The 25,609-nt window shown below is 36.5% G+C and overlaps 1 protein-coding gene across 1 annotated transcript in view; it reads left to right on the top strand.

Annotated features, from left to right (window-relative positions):
* Nucleotides 1-14,044, top strand: part of LOC136875507 (katanin p60 ATPase-containing subunit A-like 2) — a 100,180-nt gene extending 86,136 nt beyond the window's left edge. Inside the window, exons 7-9 of the mRNA XM_067149059.2 lie at nucleotides 2,847-3,006; nucleotides 7,230-7,332; nucleotides 13,713-14,044. Coding sequence (XP_067005160.2) covers nucleotides 2,847-3,006; nucleotides 7,230-7,332; nucleotides 13,713-13,849 — 400 coding nt within the window. The 3' untranslated portion in view covers nucleotides 13,850-14,044. The remainder of the gene's footprint in view (nucleotides 1-2,846; nucleotides 3,007-7,229; nucleotides 7,333-13,712) is intronic.
* Nucleotides 14,045-25,609: the final 11,565 nt, after the last annotated feature.

Below are 25,609 nucleotides of genomic sequence, written 5' to 3'. Positions count from 1 at the left end.
TGTCAGCCATCAAGGTAGATAACAGCTTCATTTTAATTGGTCTGTGTCCTCTCACTTTGCCTACGCTTTCTGCATCATCGATGTCCACTTCACTGAAGTTAATCTTCATTTTATTCTGGATAACGTCCACCACTTTATAAATTATGTCCACTTTGTTTCCTCTCACTGTTTCCTCCACACCATATATAAATATACATTTCTTCATACGTTCCTGACTACCAGTTTCTGCTTCTTTCTTCAGTTTTGACACCTCCTCTTCCAAATTTTCTACTTTCTCTCTTAGTATCACAATTTCTTTCTCATTGCTTCCCATCTTAGCCATTGATTCTTCCGTTTTTTCTTGAATCCATCTTCTCATATTTTTGAACTCCTTAGATTGGTCTTGTATGATCTCTTTGATCTGGTCTAATGGGCAGGCTTCTTTAACTACCTCCCTCACCACCTCTTTAATCACTTTGACGTCATCCCAGCTAATGTTGCCACTAGTATTCAGGCCAGGGTTCAATTCCATGCCCCCAATAACCAGTAGCACAGTTATCACAGCTGCCACCAAAACTGCCTCTTCCATCTTTCCCAGATCCTCTTTACACTCCATTCATTTCGTTGTATTCTTTTTCATTTTCCACTGCCATCTCCTGATCACTGCCCGATATTGCTCTACTCCTACCATACTTCTTGACACTTGCCACGCAACAAGTCTGCACCTGTTGCTTGCTTAGGCTAGACTGACCTTGTTTGTATATCTTAAGACAGAACTTCTGTTATATGAGTGTTTCAAGACTAAAACTTCACATTTTTCAAATTTTGAACATGTTTACATATTTAATTTTTGGGAAATGAAACTCCTAAATATTTATGGAAATTATTTTACTACACAAAGCTGATATTCCTTTATCCACCAAAATGGTCAGATTTTCTTAAATTGTTGATATATTATTTTCCAATCGATTTTCTTGAAATTCAATAAATTCTGTTTTATGACTTCGAAGTTATATAAAGTGAGTTTTTAAGCTAGAGACTTCTGGTTTTCATGAAAATGACCGCAAATTTACCTACTATCAAAATATAAAATAAACCAAACATGTGATTTTCCAACTTAGGGTATGGTTTCTTGTTAATTTCAGTTAATTTCTTGGCACATTCATTCTACACTCATTTACAAGGTGCCCCAATCAACCTGCTTCTTTTAGCACTATTTCTTTTTGAGGAAGCCTCCATGGCTCAGGCGGCAGCTCGCCGGCCTCTCACTGCTGGATACCGTGGTTCAAATCCCCGTCCCTCCATGTGAGATTTGTGGTGGACAAAGTGGAGGAGCAGGTTTTTCTCCAGGTACTCTGGTTTTCCCTGTCATATTTCATTCCAGCAACACTCTCCATTAACATTTCATTTCATCTATCAGTCATTTATCATTGCCCCAGAGGAGTGCGACAGGCCATGGCAGCCGGCACATTTCCTATCTTCGCCGCTAGATGGGGGCTTCATTCATTCCATTCCTGACCCGGTCAAATGACTGAAAACAGGCTGTGAATTTTCATTCATTCTTTTTGAGGGGGTATAGATTCTTTTTCTGCCACTATGTACTTTTCCTTCTTTTACATTTCCATTCATTTTAGGTAACTTACATGCCTCCATATAGTTATTTTGACATTCTGAAATTATAAAAATTTAACTTCCTAATAATAACATACATGAGTACAAAAATTAAACTAACCATCTAGAGAAAGCCAACTACTTTCACTGCTTTCAGATTCGTAATTTGGGTCCAAGTCAGGGATGTCAGATGCAGTGTGTCATCCTGTAAGTCTTCCATATGCTCTCCATCCATGTGTTGCTCATGTGAACAGTTGCCATCCGGTCTCTCTTCGCCTGAGAGTATTATTTTTGTATGTTAGCAATAAGCAGTAACTTATATATATATATTTTTTGCTATTTGTTTTACGTCGCACCGACACAGATAGGTCTTATGGTGAAGCAGTATTTTTAATGGAAATTTTGGAGTTAGGTTTAATGTTAATAAATAGCACTACTACAGTAATAACAATGATGATGATTAAGATATTACTACTAATACAGCATATGTTAAAGGGATATTATTTGAATCAGTTGAAGTTAGTATTACTAGTATTCTGTACAATGAAGTTGGTGATTAGAACACAATTTCACAAAACAAATTCACTAACAAAACAAATTCACTAACAAAACATAGGATAACACAGAAGTCTTCAGTAAGAGACATGAAAATATTTACCTCTCACTTCATGTGCATGCTGCAGAGCAAGTTGTAATATCATCTTCCCTCTTGATAAACTGTTCATGTTACAATAGCCTATAGGTTTGCATACATCCAAACACCAAACTCCCACAAAACTTCTTCTTGTGACTTACAATAATTTCAGTGTTGTTGCTTTCATGCAATAATGCAGGTCACTCATATTCCAGTAACATAGGAAACAATAATTGCGTTGGCGAAGCAAACTTCCTATCGTATTTCAATGATGTTGGCATAAGGTGAATGTGCATTAACTATTTCTTCCCATGGAGAAATTAGAAGAGAAAAAGTGGATGTCCCACATGCACCTTTGCAACACTAAAGTGTTTCTGCAAAAGGTAGATGCCCCTCATGCACCATTTCCCTCCTAAAAGCACTCTGGACAACCACCTTCATATCACACACTAAATCTGCAGGGAATGGCAACAGAACAATTGCCTCTATTCCACAGATGTGTTTGATTATACCAAACACAAAACTGGTCATAACTCAAAATCTCAAAAACTGGACATATACCCTTTTGCCTGAGTTAATAATATTATTGTATTTATTTTCCTATTTTAATTTTGTTCTGCAGGGAATTGGATGCTGCTGTGTTACGCCGTTTTGAGAAACGGATTTTGGTTGACCTACCAACATTAGAAGCTAGGAAAGAAATGTTCAAACATTACCTTCCAACTACTATCCTGAAAGAACCAGCTTTACACTGCCATTTGGAGTATGAACTTCTAGCAGAGGTATATTAACTGAAACTTGTTGGTTGATGAATAAATAGAGAAGCAGTTTCTATACAAATTCTAAAGGGTTGTAGAGAAGTCTTATTAAATTCTTTATTAGAAACCCATGTCCATACTATTACAAAATAAAGAGCGTTACACAAACTTTCTTCAGCTTAACCCAGATATTTCAGGTGTCACTGGAGCCATCCAGGTTCATTTTGGTTTTATCTGGGAGGGTTAAGGCTGGATGCCCTTCCTGATACTGTGTGATTTTTGAGATGAAAATCCCAACCCAGGACTGGCCAGGATTCAAACCACTGACTTTACTTGTTATAATTCTAATACAGGATCCAAGTTGGCTTGCAGAATACACAACTAAAGGCGACAAAGGGTGCTGATATACAACTAATAATCATTTGAGGAAATATACACTTTATATCATGGGTTCTTAACACATTCACGCCTGTATCCGATTTATTGCCTATAGCTCGTGTCCATGCTCTGGACCGTATCCGAGTTAGCCCGGATAAGCGCAACCTTGAATTGTAGCCGTTCCTACGCAGCTGTGGTTTTATTTTTGTCACAAAAATAGGTGCGACAGAGATGAGGGTAATACCCTTATGAATGCTTCTACCTGCTTCTACTCACCAGAAACCACATGGCCTTGGAGATTTTCCCTTCCAATGCATTTTTTATTCTGTTTCTGAACGAAGGCTAGTCCTGGCCAAGCGAGCTGCGTAGTTGGTTTGTGATTGCACAAGCATATGTATAGTCACGTTCTGAAGTGTAAACATGGCGTTTAGGGACAATATAAGTGTTGATGAAATTGCCAACATCCTATTCAATGAAGACTCAGGTGATGAACTAATTCATGAACTAAGTGAAAGTGACAGCGATGCCAGTGAAGAAGATTCTCCTGGAAACGTGACAGAAAGCATAGTATCTGAACGTTCATCTTTATTTCGCCCCCCTGCTATCCCATTTATGTCTAAACCAGGGCTAAATATTGAAACAGAAAACTCCAACGAGATGTCATTTGTAAATCTATTTCTCACAGCTGAATTTCTTGAATACCTGTGCGAGCAAACAAATCTGTATGTCAGTCAGGTAATTAGTGCTGTGCTACGTCCCTTCTCCAAACACTCTCCTACATAAACCTGGAGTCCGGTGATGGTTTCAGAAATGAGACAATTCCTGGGTTTGATGCTCACTACCGCCATCATCAGTAAACCATCTCTCAGAATGTACTGGACAGAAGATCCAATTTTCTCCACTCCTATTTTCTCAAAAACCATGTCACAAAATTGTTTTGAAAGTATCGTGTCATTTCTTGACTTTAGTGACAGCAGCAAATACGAGCACAGCACTGACAGATTATATAAAATTAGACCCATTTTACAGAAACTGTGCGACAGATTTACAGAGCTTTACACTCCTAAACAAAAACTACCATGGATGAGGGAACGCTAGCCTGGAAAGGGCGCCTAAGATTCCGTGTATACAATCCTGGTAAAACAATATAATTTGGGATTTTAGTGAGGATGGTTTGTGAGTCTACATTGGGGTATATCTGTAAACTCATGATATGTGATGCAAGTGGTACGAATTTACAAAGTACAGTTTTTCAGCTGCTTGAAAATTATCTTGGTTAGGGGTATACAGTATATATGGATAATTATTACAACAGCGTCGGACTCGCAAAACAATTACGGGAACAGAACACTGCCGTATATGGAACAAGACGGTCAAATAGGGATATACCGAAAGATCTAAAGGAACACCAGGCAATTCTCAAATGGAGTGAAATGACTTTCATGAGGGACGAGGATGTATTGCTTGTCTCTTGCAGGGACAAAAAAGTTATTACTATGGTAACTAACATCCACTCAGCAGAAATGGTTGAAAAAAAAAAAAAAAAAAAAAAAAACTGAAACCAGAGTCTGTGACTGGCTATAATCAACAAATGCATGGTGTTGATACAGCATACCAGTACTTGGCACTCTGTCCTTTCATGAGGAAAACAGTAAAGTGGCCAAAAAAGGTTTTCTATTATTTACTGTACTGCTCACTTTTTTAATGCATTTCAGCTCTTTCAGAACTCAAATCCTCAAAAAACAATAATATTCCTGAATTTCATGCAGACAGTAGTTAGAAACTTGCTCCAAGAAAAAGGTGAACCGGATTTTGCCACCTAAACGGGCACCAGCCAAGGATCCACCATTTAGGTTAGATGGGAAGAGAAAAAGAGTATATTCCCTTGAAGTTTCCACCATCAAAGAAAGTGCAGGTCCCCTCAAGAAGGTGCAAAGTGTGCTTTAAAATAAAATGATTAGTGAAACACGCTATTTTTGTGGAAAGAGCGGTGTTCCCATTCACGCAGGAAAAGTGTGACATTAGCTACCACACCCTCCAGAGATACTAGAGGACTTCTTTAAGGTACGTGCACAATTTTTTTTCCGTATCTCGTTTAGTTTAGAAATTGTGAAAATAATCAATTCTTTTTTGCTGTGCCACTAACAGCTGGGATAGCTGGGCCAGCCATTTAAATAGCCCACTCAGATGGTGGGCGTGAATGTGTTAATCAAAGATTTTTCAATGAGCAACAGGAGTTTTCTATAGGAATAACTTTCTGAAATTCAGATATTCTATTTCTCTTATCTGGAGAACTGCCATATGACAAATTATACATATTCAGTTATTAAAAGTTACTCCACAATATAAGATTTTACATGGTCTTCCAGGAACAGCAAGATCAATTTAGATATCAAAGAAATAGGGAAGTATTTTGACTCCTGCTCTAATTAATATCCATACTAATAACCAGCCTCTTCCTTAGCATACCACAAGTTTTCTAGTGGCTTAAAACCCAGGAACTCAAGGGAAAACCCTCTTTTTTTACTAGTTGCTTTACATCGCACCGATACAGATAGGTCTTATGGCGACGATGGAATAGGAAAGGCTTAGGAGTTGGAAGGAAGCAGCTGTGGCCTTAATTAAGGTACAACCCCAGCATTTGCCTGGTGTGAAAATGGGAAACCATGGAAAACCATCTTCAGGGCTGCCAACAGTGGGATTTGAACCCACTATCTTCCGGATGCAAGCTCACAGCCACGTGGCCCTGACCGCACGGCCAACTCGCTCGGTAGGAAAACCTTCAAAGAAGTGTAGACCTATTTAATGGATGCATGAAAGGAGAGGAAAATATATTACCACAACAAATTAACTATGCACAGATCCAAAACAGTGTGCTTTTCTATCACAAATACAAGCGGACATGTTATAAATTTAATATCTGCTGGAAAGGAGAGAATATATCCAAAATATTTAGGTATTATTTTTTGACCACACTCTAAGCAGCACTGCCATAGCACAAGGTTGAAAATGAAAGCTTGTAATAATATCCTCAGAAAGATCACTGACAGTACATGGGGATCTCGGCTGCAGACATAAGAGCACTGGCACTTGCAGTCCACAACACAGTGAGGTAATATATACGCTCCATTTGGTACATGTCTCTTTGTTCAAAAACAAATTGACAGTGCTTAGAATAAGACCTGCAGGTTTAATACTGGATGCTTAAGATGTACATTACTTAGAAAACAGCAGGAACTGTGCCACTTGGCATCTGGTGCGAGATATCTGCCAATATTGAAAGAACCAATCAGGTAGCTAAGCATATCCATCCACTTGAGGACTACCATATGACAAATTATGCACAATTATTACTCAGAGATTGAGGTCCTGAAAACCAGCACCATCAAACCAACTATTCCAGCAAGAGCAAGATTTGAATTATGGAAGTCATGAGTTGTCAACAGCCAATATTGGATCCAGTCTTCAGAAAATCTCCCTACTAGATATCAAGGGAAAAGGATGATGTGAAGATCTCTCTGCTATCTACATACTGCAGGTGGAAGATTCAGCTGTAGTCTACAAAAATAAGGCTTCCCAATATACATGACCTACCACTGTGCGAGTTTCAGACCATGGACCAGTTTCTCAATTGACTGGCAACAACCAGTACTCTAGAAGTAGCCTATATCTGGCCAAACTTGGTGTAATTCTGATATTTGGATTAGTGTACTTTTTTCTATACACTTAATACTAAGTAATATATTTTCTTTATAACAGCAACCACCCTTCTATTTAGCATTTCTTGACTGTTCATATAAATATTAACAATTGAGTTGTAGTACAATTTGTATTATTAATCAGTCTGAATACCATGATTTATTTTCCAGTTAACTGATGGCTACTCGGGATCAGATATCAAATTGGTGTGCAAAGAAGCAGCAATGGAGGCTATACGTCAAGCATTTATAGCTCTGGAAACTTTTGATAATAGTAAGGATACTTGCACTTTAACTAGAATATGAAGTACCATTTGGAAAGTACATAGTGCTGGTGCATATCCTGTACACATTATAAGATGTATTTATCCTTGTTTGGCAGAATCAACTGACCATTGCATGCTCTTCATTATTTTATGTTTAATAACAATTTATCTGCAGAAAGGACTCCCTATGGGATCCCCTATTTCTGGAATTTTGGCAGAATCTGGAAAAAGCCAAGATACCGTACTCAACAATTCACCAGGTATATTCCATTGGTCGAAATACGTAGATGATATTTTCACCATTATTGATCAAGGTATCAGTGATAATACAACCCTCCTTAATAAGCTAAATACAGCACTTGTGACCCCTACATAAAATTGAATCTGAAAAAGATAGATCTTTAAATTTTCTAGATATTAATATTAGGAGAAGCAACAACCATCTAAAATTTGAAATCTTATCCACCCGGACAGCCAATATGATCAAACAAGATTCACTGCATCCTGGCTCTCACAAAAAGGCCTCTTTTTATAGTATGACATATAGAGCCTTGAACATTCCTATGTCCAAGAAAGCTTATAAGAAAGAAACTAACATCATCCACTCTTTAGCATGCCTTAATGGGTTTAATAGCAATTTCATTGGCAGAATTCTCAATAAGATAAAAAGTAAACCCACCACCACACTTATAAAACAAATGAAAAAGAATACTGACTTTGTCACCTTAACTTTCAACAACAATAACCTATACCAAATCTCGAGTATTTTTAAAAACCAGAAACTCAATGTTGCCTTTAGAACTAACAACACTAACTTTTCTATAACACAAACACACTTAACAAATCCAACAAACATTTGCAATCAGAGGTCTACAAGTTGACATGTAACCAGTGCAATGCCAGTTATGTCAAACAGACTGGGAGGAACTTTCAAATCCGCGACAAATCTGCTAAATACAGAAGATTTTCTGCTATGAGTGAACACATGAAAGATCACAATCACTCATTCTCCACCACAGATAAAGATCTAGATATCCTACATATAACCAAAAAGGGAACTTTATTAAACATTTTACAAAATATTTATGAAAGCCTCAATAAAAAATCCAATCCCATCTATAATCTTAACAAAATCCAAGAAAAAACGAACATCCTGGTTGACACAATGAAGAAACACTCAATTAAGTCTGTCGCAACACGCATTACTGGTCCGTCCTCCCATCCTTCCACTCACTCTCCCTCCCCTCACCCGCTCTTTCCCCCACTCAACACAACATCAGAACGGTCGCCAGTCAGTGTGGAGGTCAACACAAGCTCAGGGTTGGAGGAAAGAGGAAGCGAGTAATATTTTGCGACTCTTCATATTATCTTTTACTTCTACTTCATTTTTTTATTCTCACACTCGGCTTTTTGGTTCTACTTTTAGATACTGGCTATACTTGTATTCTCCATAAAAATTTTTTACGGATTTTAAAACTTCACTCCATTTCCAGTAGCATGACAAATAGAACAACATTTAACAGTCTTCACAAGTTTGAAGTATTCCTCCAGCCAACCACTAGTCATGTTAAATACGGTTGGACTCACACCTGATACAACTAAATTTGCCCACGATTGAAGCTATGAACATTTTAAACATAGATTTTCATTTCATTTGTTGATTGTATTTTATCTCAAGTTTTTATGTATCACTGTTTTTGTATACGTCTTTCATCTTTGTGTTATTTAAGCTGATGATGACCTGTAGGCTAGGTCGAAACATGTCGTATGTAGCTTTTTAGACAGACCATTTATCAAACGGCAAACGCATATTGAACAGGTGGACTTTATACAATTAATTCTCTTAGAATTTTACCTTAGATATTTCAAGTCAATACGGCAAAGTATTTTGAAAAATGTTATAATGAGGATGACTGCTCGGAGGAAGAAGGAGATAAGAAAATGGAAATAATAGATGGAGAAAAAGAAGAGAACCTGATAACATGGTTGGAACTTGAAAGTGCAGTGAAAGTAATGACCAAAGGTAAAGCAAGTGGCAAAGACAAATTCAATGCTGATATGATTAAGGCAGCAGGAAGCATTGGACCACAGTGGCTATACAGAGCCCTCAATACCATATGGAAGGATGAAAGGATACCTGAAGATTGGCAACAAGGAAGCATTGTGCCACTGTTCAAAAAAGGAAATAGGAAGTAATATGAAAATTATAGAGGTATAACTCTATTATTACATGGGCTAAAAATAATGGAGAAAGTCATAGACAAAAGACTGAGGGATATAATAAAAACACAGTTAGAGGAAGAACAATATGGCTTTAGACCGAATAGATCAACAATAGACTTGATATTTACAGTGCAAGTAATAATGAAAAAACATATGGAAAGGAACAAGGAAATCATCTTCGTATTTTTGGATTTGGAAAAAGCTTATGATAGGCTACAGTTAAGAGAAAACATGTATGGGAATGCCTACTGAAAAGGAATGTACCAAAATCATTAATTAACAAGATAAAAATGTTGTATCATGAGAGTAAAATCAGTGTACAAGTGGGGAGTGGTGACTGAAACATTTTATACAAAAAAAAAAAAAAAAAAAGTCTCAAGCAAGGAAGTGCACTGTCGCCATTATTGTTTATTATATTGATGGATGAAATCATAAAACTGGGTAGGCAAGCATGTCAGAAAGAAACAGAGGGCTAAGGGTTAAGGCAAAGAAGCCCTACGATGTAATGGAAAATTGAAGTAATTTATATCAACCCTACTGTTTAGGCCTATTATCAGTAGTGATGAAGTTAATGCTTTGGTTTTTGCAGATGATGTGGTGATTTGGGAAAAGGGAGAAAAGGAAATGCAAAGGAGACTGACATTTGGAATGAAAATGTGAAGGAGTTTGGAACAGTAATTAGTAAAAAGAAAACTGTGGTCTTGCACTGTGGAAAAGAGAAAAAGAGAAACCAAGTGAACATAGACGGAGAGCGGTTAGAGGATGTAGAACAGTTTACATATCTCGCTAGCATTATTAATGGAAGTAATGAAATCAATCTTGAAATAATTAATAACAGGCTAAGTAAAGGTACAGCATTTTATCATCAAGTCAGAGAGCTTTTATGGGATGACAAAGTACCCAAGAGCACGAAATTAACATTATATAAACAGCATTTCATACCAATTGTAACATACGGACTAGAAACGCTGGTAACTAATAAGAGACAAGATAGTAAGATCCAAGCAGTAGAAATGAAATTTTTAAGAACATCGGTTAAAAAGACAAGAAGAGGAAGAATTCAAAATATTAAAATCAGAGAAGAGCTAAATATAGAACCGTTAGTACAGAACATACAGAAAACAAGACCGAGATGGTTCGGACATGTAAAAAGAATGGGAAAGGAACGGGTAGCAAGAAGGGAATTGGAAAGAGAAGTTAAGGGAAAGAGACCAGTTGGAAGACCGAGAAGAAGGTGGATGGATCAGATCTGGAAGGACATTAGAGAAACTGGATTGGATGTGGCGGAAGTAATGGAGCAGGAAAAGTGGAAGGACAAAAAGGAGTGGAGGAGGCTTGTTAACCACACCCGGACAACTGGAGTGGGACATTGATGATGACGGAACCGGAATGAAGTTCATTACTTTAATACTTTAATAGCCTTTGATAGATTGGAACATGAAATATTATTAAAGAAATTGGAGGGAATAGGATTGGACGTAAGGGTTACACATTGGATAAAAACATTTCTAAATTCAAGGGTTCAGAAAGTCAAAGTAGGAAATAATGTATCGCAGGAAGAGAAAGTTTGTAAGGGAATTGCACAAGGTAGTATAATCGGTCCGTTACTTTTCTTAATATACCAGTACGTAAATGATTTAGGGAATAATATAACATCAAAAATAAGATTGTATGCAGATGACATAATTGTTTATAGGGAAATAAATAACATTGACGATTGTTCAGAATTACAAAGGGACCTTGAGAGTATCCAACAATGGGTGGAAGAGAATAATATGAAGGTTAATGAAGGCGAATCAACTGTTACAACTTTTACAAACAGGAGCTTTAAAACTGAATTTGAATATACTTTGGATAAGGTAGTTATCCCAAAAGATGGCAAGTGCAAATACTTAGGTGTGAGATTTGAAAGTAATTTGCACTGGAAGGGACATGTGGATGACATTGTTGGGAAAGCATACAGATCGTTACATGTCATAATGAGGCTACTTAAAGTATGCAACAAAGAATTAAAAGAGAAAAGTTACTTAAGTATGGTTCGTCCATTATTGGAATATGCAAACAGTGTTTGGGATCCTCACCAAGAATACCTAATAAAATAAATAGATAGTGTGCAGAGGAAAGCAGCAAGATTTGTAACAGGGGATTTCAGGAGAAAGAGTAGTGTATCAAAAATGTTAAAGGAACTTGGGTGGGAAACTTTAAGTAAGAGAAGGGAGAAAACCAGACTTATGGGATTATATAGAGCCTATACAGGAGAAAAAGCATGGGGAGATATCCGTGAGAGGCTTCAGTTGGAAAATAATTATATCGGCAGGACTGACCACAAATATAAAATTAGAAGGAATTTTAGCAGAAGCGATTGGGGTAAATTTTCATTCATTGGGAAGGGTGTGAAGGAGTGGAACAGTTTACTAGGGGTAGTGTTTGATCCTTTTCCAAAATCTGTACAGATATTCAAGAAGAGAATAAACAGGAACAGAGAAAATAAATGAAATGTTAGAGGGCATTTGACCAGTGCAGGTTAATGTAAATAAAAAATGTGTGTGACTAAATTAATTCCATCCCCTGGTCTAAGAAGTTTGGACAGCCAAAGTAGGGGACTGCCTGTAGGGGTGAAGTACAGTGGGGACTTCGAAGGCCCTGGGACCGCTACGGTAGCTGTGAAGGCCCTTCAGGAACTCTGAAAAGTGGTGGCAAATGGGGCTATGGTTAAGACGCAGCAGGTTGTTATGCTACTTAGGTTCCAGAATGGGTAAAAAAAAAGAAAAAATAATAATAATAAGTAAATAAATACAATGTAAATTTTAATCTTATACCAGTTGTATAGTATCATTTGAAGTAATTCCACATACTGTATATCAGTTGACTATATTTGTAAGTAGTACAGGAGATATTATAAGTAGAATTTTGTAAACGATATAAATTTATTAAGGATGAGCTGTGTGTTTAATAGAAAAAATTGTTAGCGTAAATTGTATAATATTGTATTATAGGAAAATTTTCTTCTTGTTAATTTAATATTTAGTGCTTGACAATAATGTATTTTAGTGTACCATTTGCTACCGAGGTAGACACCTCATTTGCAAATAAAGAGATTTTGATTTGATTTGAACATGGTGTCGTTCGAGGAGCATGAGAAGTAATCAGTGAGACTGTTAGACGATGTTGATTTGAGCGATAGTGGGGGCAACTTTTAATTTAGTGGTGATGAAGTTATTCCGGAATTAGCTTGTGTTAGTGAATTTAGTGATGAAGACCCTGATTACGAGAAAATTATACAAAATGACATTAATGGTAGCTCTACTGACAGTTGAAAGGATTACCGTGACTTGAACTTTGACTTCAAACAAATCCTATTCACAGATACGTCTAGTTATAAAACACACAACGGGACTAAACTTAAGAGTGAACTTGATTCTTTTCAATTATTCATGACTGATGGGTTATTGATGGAAATTGTGCATGAAACTAACCGGTATGCCAATGTAAACATTCAGAAGATTAAGCCCCAAATTGTCTAAATGGCAGTTCACGCTTCATTTATTGTCACCCACAGAGGAGAAGTAAAGACTGCAGTTTTCAGTGACCACAAAGTGAAGGGACAATGATGTGAGACAGTGTTTTTCTGAAATGTATGTACAAGAAAGCCTGGATTACATCCTGGCAAGTGATTTGAGAAGTTTCACACAAAGCACAATTACCAATGAAAATGTAACGGTCGGAGATAATTTCAGTGTTAAAAATGCTGAACATCGCACATGAGTATTGTATTTTTTAATATTTTATAAATATGCTGCCCGTATGTTTGTGCTGTCACTTATCCCTCTGTAAGCAGATTTTTTAATGGAACTGGGTAGGCAAGCATGTTCAGAAAGAAATGGAGGGCTAAGGGTTAAGGCAAAGAAGGCTTACGATGTAATGGAAAATTGAAGTGCTTCATATCAACCCTACTGTTTAGGCCTATTATCAAACTGTAATTCACATATGTCAAGTCATTAGATGTTATTTAAAAATTACTGCATGATTATTGCTTGTATAATAAATAAGATTACTTGCCATTTTCTGATTCACACATTCTTGAAGTTGTTATCTCTCATCAATATTTATTATGATGTATTTATTTTCAGGTGTCTGAAACTATTCTTCTTTTCTTCCTTGACAGGAACCAGGTTACATGGTTTGGAACTAAAACCCATAACAACACACAATTTGCAACAAGCTCTCAGCCGAACAAAGCCTTCAGCTGCTCATTTGGTTGACAGGTATCAAAAATGGCAGACCGAGTTTGGTTCTATATGAGTCATTTTCCATAACATCACCTAATTCCTAAGTACAATATCCAAGAAGTGAAAAATGATTAAAGAAGTGAATAATGAACTCAAGAAGCTGCTGTATGTAGGAAGAAACCTTTCATCTCAGTCCTAAAATGAGCTACTCTGTCACATCATATACCAATATGCACATATTTTTCACTTGAATAAAAGCTCATTTTAACATAGAACCTGTGATTTTTTTCTCGAACATTTGAAACACACAAAAGGAACAACAACAAAAGCTGTTGCCAATTTATGTTAAGCCTTGTGAAATAAGCCTTTGTATGTGACCAGATATGTAGCCATGGAGGACATTTAGGAGGCTAAAGTTCCCTCATCTACTGAAATTCATAAAAAGGAGATAAAGAATGATAAATGGTAATATATCTTTGTGATGTTCCTACATTATATACATTAGAGGTGGGGACGGAGCGAGTAATACCGATGAGTAATCCTGTTGTAGCGGTAGAGCGCACCACCGATCCCCTCCGCTTACAACTGCGAGTACTCGCGGAGGACCTGAGCACAGTGTAGCGCACAACACACGTACGAAAGTACCTGTATTCAATCTGTGTGTTTCCAATGTACGTATATATTTCCTACGCTTGTTATGTTTTGTAGATAATGTAAAGTCTGTTAGATTATATTTGTGGTGTTAGTGATATTTAAACATATTCGTAGATAGTAGTTATATTTTTAGAACATTTAAAGGAATTTAAAGAAATTTTTACAGAACGTTGTTCCACAAATGCCACGAAAACCGTCGGATGCCTGGCAGTTTTTGACATCACTGATAATAGGAAACACGCAAAATGCAAATTTTGTGGCCGCACATACGTGACGGGTGGTGGCGCATCAAATATAATATAATATAATATAATATAATATAATATAATATAATATAATATAATATAATATAATATAATATAATATAATATAATATAATATAATATAATAACTGTATTTATAGAAGCATGCTACTGATAGCTGTTGGGCATTGGGACGTGTAGTAGTATGTTGTCAGATATGTTTTTTAATCACATTTGCAAAGAAGGACATTCCAGTCAACGTTCATTTACGAAATTACTTTTGTCATCCTGTAGATGAAACTATGTCAGTGTTTTTCATTAAATTCTGATAAGATTCTTTATATTCAGGTTATTCTTCTCATTAATAGTGTACCGTATCACATGAACTTACGAAATAATTGTTAATACATTACTTTTCTGTTAACTTCCAATCCCCTTGTATACAAACCCTTTCGGTAGGTATGCGCCATACTTTGTTTCACTATTCGAATGATTTAACTATACGAATTACTAACATTTATTCCACATACTACCTCCTACTCCCTAGCAGTTACGTATATAACAATTATAGTGAATATATATGCAGTTATTTACAGTTGTTACGTTGTGAGAGAAGGGTATTAATAGGGGGATGCAATACCTTCGCAGTGCCATACCTATAACGTGTTTAAACGTCCCGCGTCAGGACATTCACTCGGTACTACCGGGTGATGACGTCACAACAACTGCTCCGCTCCGCTCCGTCCCCAGCACAAATATACATAGATCATCTACCAGTTATTTCTGACCAGTAATACACATGCGAGTCAGTGAGCAAAAAAAACAGCCACAGTACTAATGTCCCATACAGTTGGACAGTAGCTTACATTCTGAGAGAGGAGGACAGTTACCTTCCCTTTCTTGTACCCTGCAGAGTATCGATATTTAAACTACTCTTTGTAAAATAGTGTTAACATATTCCCAGATTAATCACAGAACAACCTTAACAGTAATCATACTTCTCTCCTGATGCATCAGATAATAACAACTTAAAGTTCACCATAAGCTCTGTGCGTATAGCAATGTGCTGCTGCAGGTGGACATTACGAGAACTACTTAGGGGCACCTTCATCAACAGCTGACTATAAGAAGATGGAATATGTGTGATGTTTACATACATACATTCAATCATTTTACAGTGGACCTCCATCGCTGAATCCCTTTCTATGTTTTTGTCTAAAGCCATTCTTAGAATCTAAGACCACATTCCCTATGTGTTGGTCTGGTCATGTTTGTGATGTAGATAGCCGCCGTGATGGATCACACTGGCGTGAAGAGTATAACATTGTGTCCCTGTTCATTCTCTATCCCAAGTTCTGTTTTGTTTTTGACACAGTATATGATACCTACGTATGTTTTCTCAGCTAATTTCTTATCTTCTCTCCTTTTATAATTCATATATCATCCTTCATAGTTTTAGATTTACTCGATAAAACAACTAGTGGCTGGGTATAATGCAAAAGTGGAACCCGATAAATAAATTAAGGAGAATCAGAAGAAGAAGAATCATTTTACAATGCTGTCTTCAGATGATTATTTTTAATGCCATAACTTCGGGCAGAACTATATGCTTGTTGTTGGCTGCATTAATAGATACTCTGATACAAACGTTTTCTTCACGACCTCATAAAATGCATTTGAAAAGACGGTGGATCATAGCAGTAAATCGCAAGAAGTAATTAGGGATTTATACATTTTAATTAATACAAAATAACTCTTTACAACACGCATTTTAACCATTTCACAAATAGGTTAACAATTAGAAACAAATTATTATAGCAATGCTATATCTGCAAAGTCCGACTCGTTGGCTGAATGGTCAGCGTACTGGCCTTCGGTTCAGAGGGTCCCGGGTTCGATTCCCGGCCGGGTCGGGGATTTTAATCGCTTCTGATTAATTCTTCTGACTCGGGGACTGGGTGTTTGTGTCCGTCCCAACACTCTCCTCTTCAAATTCAGACAACATACCACACTACAAACCACCACAGAAACACGCAATAGTGATTACATCCCTCCATATAGGGTTGGCGTCAGGAAGGGCATCCGGCCGTAAAACAGGGCCAAATCCACAAGTGCGACCCAGTTCGCACCCGCGACCCCACAGGTGTGGGGAAAAAGCGGTAGGAAAAGAAGAAGAAGAAGAATGCTATATCTGCAAAGCAAGCTGCAGTAGGTCATTTTTTTAGAGCACACCCATCATAATAGATACACATTGTATTGTTTTGCCACAGTATTAATTATAGCCAATATAATAATAATAATAATAATAATAATAATAATAATAATAATAATAATAATAATAATAATAATAATAATAAACCGTACTATACTACAGACCAAAGTGTGAAATTTTATAGTATTCCTTTACAACATAACGAAATGGATTTGGAAAGGCAGTAAACAAATAAAATTATACAAATAGGCCTCCATTACGCAATATCAATAGCTCACAGACATACCATCTTTTATATCCGCACCGTCATGTCCTCGTCCCGAGGTGGTGCATTTCTTTACAAGCACACCCCTAATGGAAATGAGCTGCATGCACAATTTTTTAAAAACATTTACTCAAGAAAGGGCACTTGAGCCGAGGCTCTTACGGTGCAATACAAGATTAAATATTGGCAGAGTTTACAAAATATTTACAATACAATAATAGCTTATTTCTAAATACATTACAGTCTTAGAAAAGAGGAGACCCTTACAAATATATAATACCACTGTATATTACTTGGTTTATAAGATTTACTGCTCATTTTCTTTTGTCCATTGATTATTTATATTTTGTTTAAATTTTGAAATTGTTGTTGACTGTTTTGGGAGAGCATTGTAGTGCCATAAGGAGTTACAACCATACTTACTAGTTTTTTTTTTTTTTTTTTACCAACCCTCATGCCAATCTTAAGTTTCTGGCAGTGTCAGGATTCAAGCCCGGCCCCTCGAGGAAGGCAGCTAGTAGCGCCAATCGTTATATTACAGAGGTAGACTTGATCATATTATAAATACACACAATATAAATAATCACTTATTGGCAACTTTAAGTGATTCTGAACTTTTCTTCTCATGCATAATTTTTGATAGTGTACATGCGGTTTCAATATCAGGAATTTCAATAGGTCCAACATCAAGCCTTTTTATCAGAAAAAGTTCCTCTACTCTTTTCCCCCTGTTGTAGTTTTCTTTCTTTGACTACGTTTGAGATGTGAGGTCGAGACCATTCACATGGTCGATCAGTACGCGAGGTGACATGTTGTGAGCAAACTGCATTAACAACAGCTGAAATATGCTTACATTTCATGAAAACAATTATTCGCCTTCATGAAATAATGATTGTTACCAAGGCCTTTCTTAGAAAACATAGTTATGTTTAAAATTAATTAAAACTTAAATTTTTTCTCTACTACTCTTCTGTAACATACTCCTCAAGAACTTCATTTTGGCTGCCTGTATTTGACTCTCATTCTTTTTTGTCATTGTCCAAGTTTCTGCTCCGTAAGTTGTTATGGGTACATAATACATCTTGTACATAGTTTCCTTTGCTTCGATTGGCACATCTTTGTCCCATAACATGTTTCTTACACTATGATAGAAACAGCTTCCAGCTTGAATCCTATTACTAATCTCAGCATCCAGTTGAGCATTCTCCTTAATTCACTCTCGAGGTATTTGAACGTCTCCACTACTTCCAGGGGCTTGTCTGCAAGTCTAATCTGACCTTTCCCTTCTTCCTCCCCTCTAGTCATAACAAGAGTTTTACTCTTTTCTACACTTATTTTCAATCTACATTCTTCGATCTTCCCATTCACCACATCCAACTGTTCTTGAACCTTCATGTCCTTTTCTCCCCAAATCACAATATCACCTGCAAATAACATGATGTTCATTTCTCTTCCTCCATATGTTGCTTTTGCTGTTCTCATGATGTCATCCATTACTATTGTAAACAGGATTGGCGATAGAACACTTCCCTTTCTCAGCCCACTAGTGATTTTGAACCAACATGTCCTGCCAACTTGTGTTTGCACGCAACTACAACATTCCTCGTACGTTGCCATGATCATTTTTATTAATCCCTGTCCAATTCCTTTTTGCACCAGACTGTCCCAAACTTTAGTCCTGGGGACACCGTAATATGCCTTTACAATGTCAATGAATGTCAACACCATATCATTCCCGTACTCCCATTGCTTTTCCATTAGTTGTCTCATAATGAAAATGGGCTCTATTGTTGATCTTCCTTATGCAGCCAATATGTAAGTCACATTAGTGGTGTCTCATCTAGAAATGGAAAGCAGTATCCAAATATACACTGCCCTCCAAAAAAAGCATAACACTTGATATTTTAAAAATCATCTGAGTTTAAGGTAGCAAAATTTGTTTTCAAAACAACATTACAGAATAAAAGAATGAATCTTTTCATCCATATTCCAGGGGTGAGGCTGATTCCTGCCCATTGTGCTCCTCCATAGGTACCTGGATTAAAACTCCAGTACTGAATTGAATGTCAGCAATCCAGAAGTATCTACCAGTCAACATGACCCAATCACTAGATTCAGAATGGTCTTAAATATTGAAGGCTTATCTCCAATTGTGAGTAGTATGGGGTCTTGCATTGTTGTGCACAAGCAGGAAGTTTTCATCCAAAGTGAATGCAAATGTCATAATGTGATTAACGAGAATCTCCGTAACGTACCTGTGTGCTTACAATATTGTGATTTTTTATATCCCACCTTTGCAATACAATTGGTTTTATGTTGTTAGATCATAATGCTACAACACTCTTTTATAGGGACATGTTTCACTTGAATTTCAAGCATCCTCAGCCTATATAATCATCTCAAGGTTAAGACCTGTCGTATTTGATTAGTTTTGACAAATTTGTGCTTAATTATAATTCTAACAATAAAGTAATAAAATATATAAACATAGGAATTTATGAACACATTAATAGTTTAACAATATGAATGACTATACTAAAACTGGAATAACCGTTAATTCTAAAGATATTGACATCCAAAACACAGCGTCTTCAAATGTTGAAAATTTGGCTAAAATTGTTTTCTCAAAGTTCTAGTTTATTAAAAACAATTGTAATTTGACTTCTATGTTAAAACTTGAATCATAATTATAGTTAAAACTTATTGGTGTCTTAAGATTAAAATCTTGGATCCGTTTGGAATTCAGCTTCTTGTTTAAATTTTGAGGCTTGCTACTATAATTTAATAGTTTTGGACAGTAAAATGTTGAATTAGTTAGTTTCATCGAACTAGTCTTGTTTTTACGATCAGATTTTTCATTGGTAGTAGTTTGTATTTATGAGGTATTTAGTCAAAAGGGACGTCAATCCAAAATCTTGAGGAGTTGATTTGTTTCTTTCATAATATTTGAATGATGGTGCGTCCCTTTGACTGCTACTACGAAATCTTGTGGACTTTGTTACATTACGGTGTCTGTTATCTGTTGTGTTCTGTAGAGGAGGTATCAGAAACTGTGAGAAGGGTGAAGAATGGCAAACAGGACTGGATGATATACCATTAGAAGCTTGGATGAGGAGCTGAAATCCTTGCAGCACTATTCAATAGGAATCATGAAATGCAGAAACCCCCTATGTCCACTTTATGGATAAAATGAGTTTATGGCCGTTATGGGCTTGTTATACCAAGGTGCACAAACTGTGCAGAAGTGCCGTATTTCCAGACTCCCTTAGCTGAAATATCGAACAATGAAGTTTTCATGAAGTGCAGAAACCCCTTATGTCCTGGACATAGGGGTTTTCTGCAGAGCACACAACACGCATTGTCAGCCATCTTGTTTCTATGACCTGATTGATTCATTAGTGTTTCCTGTTATTTAATCTGAGTTTATGAATGATAAAACAACATGTGTGAATCCAAGAGTACTTTAATGAATCTTGATACAGTTAAAAAGAAGAAAAAAGGAGTTAAAGGCAAATTGTATAAGAGAGAAATAGTGAGAAAAAAAAGACGAGTAAAGAATGCACAATATGTGAATTGGAAGGGGACTGTCATATTTCTATCTCACAATTTAAGGAATTCCACTACTCCCAGGAACACATAGGATCAGTAGTGGTTAGAGATTTGATTGGTGGACTGCTGCAATACATTCAGGCTGGCGTCCATGAACATCATCCCTCCACCACCGGCAACATTAGCTTATCCAATCCGCCTTCCTATCTTGGACACCAAACGTACCGATCTGCAACGTTTCCTTCCATATCTACCTCACAGTCCCGACATTCAAGAATTTTATGTTTACATCTTGACATGGCCTACCCACAGTGGGGAAGAGAACTATCAACGTGAATGTGATTGACACTGAATATTAATCATTTGGTTGTTTTGTGCTTAAGCCCATCATCAGAAGGTAAATGCAGTTAGTATATGGGCAAATAATATTCATTGTATTCTTGCAATAATATAGTTTGGCACAATAAACAGAATATTTGCCATTTATTTTCCTTATTAACTGAGGTTGCTTCATGCATTGCACAAACCCTGTATGTCCAAGACTATTCAATACTTTTCTCAATATGTGCTACAAATATCAACTTGAAACTTTGTAGTAATACTCCTGTATGAAAACTCTATTAAACTGCAAACTTTCAGTGTCCTGCTGCATGATACAACATAATTATTCAGTTTTTTGTTCCTCCTGAAAAAAAAAAAAAAACAACACTCGAATGGACATAGGGGGTTTCTGCATTTCGTGATTCGAGGGCTGCTTACCTGAAATCTGGCAGACGAGTACCACCATCCCCATTAGGAAGGGTAAAGGAGATGTCAGCAAATTTTCCAACTCTCGCCCAATCAACTAGCTCTACCACATGATGAAAATCTTTGAGCATGTTCTCAACTATGGCATCAGCCAAGCTTCTCTAATCAGTTCGGATTTATGCAATTCACGCAACCTGTCTGCTTTTAGAAAAGCACAGGGAAAACAACTCCTGGACCTAGAAAAAATATTCAATAGGGTATAGCATGAATTCGTCTGGAAAGCACTTTGTAACCATGATGTCCCAGAACACTATGTGCAATGTATTCAGATCCCCTGCCCACACATCACAAGTGTGGAGCGTTGTCCACAGAAACTGTAAGATTTATCATTTAGGAGTAGTATTAAGTGATGATTTTAAATTGTCACCAAGTCTTTTCATTTTTCCCAAAGTCGTGTGCTGGATTCTGAGCTTTTTCAAAATTTTCCACGTATGTTTAGGTACACTGCCTCTGCTTCCAAATAGCAGACCCATCATGGACCAGTTTCCTGGGTGAATGTTATGTCTCTCATTCAGATATGGGATGCATGGTTCATAAATGCTCTTCTTTTCCTGGTCTACTTCCTTGGCCTGGGATATGTCTCTTTCGGACCAGATGGTTGGATCAAGAATAACAGCTGTTCAAGTCTGCTGGTGGATGGCAACAATATCTGCTCTTCTGTTGGACACTGTGGAAGAGAAACAGTGTACTTCTTCATAAACTCTCAGTGCAGAGGCTAAGGTTGCTCTCTCTCTGTAATGACCGGTGTTCCTAAGCAATTCTTCTTTGTGGTAGTATCCTATCACATGACTAAGAGTTTCATTCTCACCTCAGTCTGAATGATGGCAGCGGATTGTGCCAGGATATCTACCAGGAAATACTCAAACCATCGAGATGTTGCACGACATTTTGAGAGCGTTTGCCCATTCAGAGTTTGACTGTCCTTTCCTGTTACTTATCCAGAAGTTTGCTTTAGGGTGATCGGCATAAACTTCAATGCCTTTTCCTCTTAAAGAGTGTAGTGTCCAAGTGCGGAAGCTTTGTTCTCGCAGTAGTTTACGAATCAGCCGACCAGTCAATGGATTATTAGTATCATCAGTATCTAACTTCTCCAATACTGACTTCTTTTCTGCCTGTAAGTCTTTGACAGCATGAAAGTGATTCACGAAAGACTGTTGCATATACTGAAGTTATGTATAGGAGCTTCCCACTTGGCTTGCATTTTGTTTATAAAACAATTTGTTTTTCAAGAATAATTTTAATAATTTTAATGTTTATAAAGAAACTTGATACATGTTTCATCATTTCTGCTTTTGGTCAATTGTGACAAGAACTTTTATTTAAATTGAGAATCTTCCGACCCTAAGCAGAACTCATGACTTTCAAGATTTCATCTTGAGTAAAATAATTTAGTGTCATTCTAATTGTGACTGTCATATTTACAGAGAAACTCTATATGTGGTTCGACCTTTGTATAACATTTCATTTATGACAAGACTTTTTATTTATTTGAGAATCTTATAGTTCTAAGTCGAACTCAATACTTTCAAAGTTCTAACTTGAGTGAAACGAATTATATTGTGTTAAATGTTGTTCTAATCGTGACTTCAAGATTGTGAAATTATGATTATTTGAGGTTTTATTCTCCAGATACTTTTAGGGGCATTGTAAGTCCCATATTAGGAGTGTTTATATGTGCATTGATTTAATGATGATATGTATATTTACGATTGCCCGTTCTCATATTTGTCTGAAGATGTCGCTCACCAGCGTTGAAACTAGCTCCAAGTAAATGTTATAACTTACTTAGTTTAATATTAGTATTGAAAAGGTGGTTTTTTAATTTTACTTATCTATTATTCTCGATTCAATACAGACTTAAAAATGAAATTCTTAAATTTAAATAGCAGCAAGTGACGAAAAAAAAAAAAAAAAAAAAAGAGTGATCAGTTTATTTTAATGGTATTAACTGTCTGCAATAATAGAATCGTGGTAAAATATCCGACTTATCCATTAAGCACACACGGAAAGAACGGAAAATAACATTGACAATCTCCACGATATTTTAAACATACAGTCAGAATTACTTAATGAATGATCCTAGAGGAGGCTCTACATCTTGTGAACTTGAAGTTCTCACAGCACTACGGACACTGAACGCGGAATGAGGTAAGTATATTATCAATGACAGAATTATTACTATGGAATGTTTCTTCTTAATATGAGGATTGATTATGCACCTTTCTGCCTTTATTCTTTGAACTAATAACCCCCACGCATGAGCACGCACTCACAAATTACACAAACACAATCCCCTTGTCCACAATAATTGTACATTTATCACTGATTTTTATTCAATCAATACACTACTGACAAAATTAACACTGCACTGAATATGACTGTCTGGAGATTTAAATGTGTACTATTTGAGAGATCCCGACTGGCAAATCAGTCAGCCAGCCAGTCATGCATGAAATCTAAACAAATGAGACATTCTTCCCGTAATAAATTAAGAACTAAGAGAGATAAGAACTTGAGATTTGTTTTTAAAATAACTTTAACATCTGAAGACCATTTGCCTTGCTTTGACACCCTCCAACCCACCACCATGTAAAGTCAATAGTAAAGAAGTTGGCCAGTAACTGACTTTTTCGTGCTTGCACATACAAACTTCTGAACAAGACTGTAAAGAAAGACACATACTGAATTTTTTTTCATTCAAATTTAAAATCTCAGGTATCTATGTTGAGCCGAAATGTTTCTTTACTGGCAATGACAAAATTACAAACATAATGAAGATGAAATGGCAGTTATGGCATGATAAGTTCCATGGAATGAAGATTTTTTTTAATTTGATGAAACTTTCCATTATATCAACATTTTCACTCTCAATTACTTTTTAACATTATTTTTCTTAACAGCATTAGATGTGGGTTGAAATTCTGTACATTACTCAATATCCACCTATTTTAACTGATAGCATTCAGATTTATATACAGATAACCAGCAAAAGCGATCATAAACGCGTGAACATGAAGAAATACAACAGTCAACTGCAGGAAGAGATTTGTACGGCTTGGAACGAGTGTATACGTGCAGTATAGTAATACAGTATGTATACCAAGTTTATTAGTAAGAAAAAGTATGCAATGCTCATAATAGGTTTATTCAGTGTATAACTGTACAAGCATTAAACAACTGCATAAACATTTTTATTAGTAAGACTGTTAATATAAACTAGGTCATGTATGTAATAATGTATGTAATAATAATAATAATGTTATTTGTTTTACATCCCACTAACTACTCTTTTACGGTTTTCGGAGACGCCGAGGTGCCGGAATTTAGTCCCGCAGGAGTTCTTTTACGTGCCAGTAAATCTACCGACACGAGGCTGACATATTTGAGCACCTTCAAATACCACCGGACTGAGCCACGATCGAACCTGCCAAGTTGGGGTCAGAAGGCCAGCGCCTTAACCGTCTGAGCCACTTAGCCCGGCAGTTCATGTATGTACAATGTAACTGGGGCCTATAATTAGTCCCATGTACGAAGAATGCAGAATTTTAAAAAATAAATAAATAAATGTTTCCCATGGACTCACTCCCTTAACACAGGAAGTATGGTATATACAGAATTACTCCTCTTTTACACTTTTCAAGGCACCCAAAGAATACTGGCATAAATGGGCGGGAAAAAATAAATCATGGGAAACAAGTTATATGTGAAAAAATGCTCTGGAAAAGGAGGGAAATGTTACACTAATGCATATTCTTAATTTTCAGAGTATTTCAATCTTAATCCTATTTACTTTCCCCAAATAAAGGTACAATGTAAATTAACTGTTGATACTACACTACCTTTGTAATTCTGCTCATCCACTGACCAGGAGAAGGGTACTGGTAGGTAGTTAAAATACTGTGTAATATATTATTTTAATCTGGTTACCTTTCTTAAATAGTAAAATTATTTAAAATGCAATACATTTTCTTTCTCTGCATGCAACATTTTAATTACTGCTATCGTGCCTATATACATTAATAAACATTTATTCCAGATGGGAAACTACACAATCACTGCTTCCTACCAAAACAGTCCAGAATTAATCTCTGTTTACACTTATTT

The sequence above is a fragment of the Anabrus simplex genome, chromosome 1, assembly GCF_040414725.1.
Source record: "Anabrus simplex isolate iqAnaSimp1 chromosome 1, ASM4041472v1, whole genome shotgun sequence".
NCBI lineage: Eukaryota > Metazoa > Arthropoda > Insecta > Orthoptera > Tettigoniidae > Anabrus > Anabrus simplex.
This window is presented reverse-complemented; position numbering and strand designations above follow the sequence as displayed.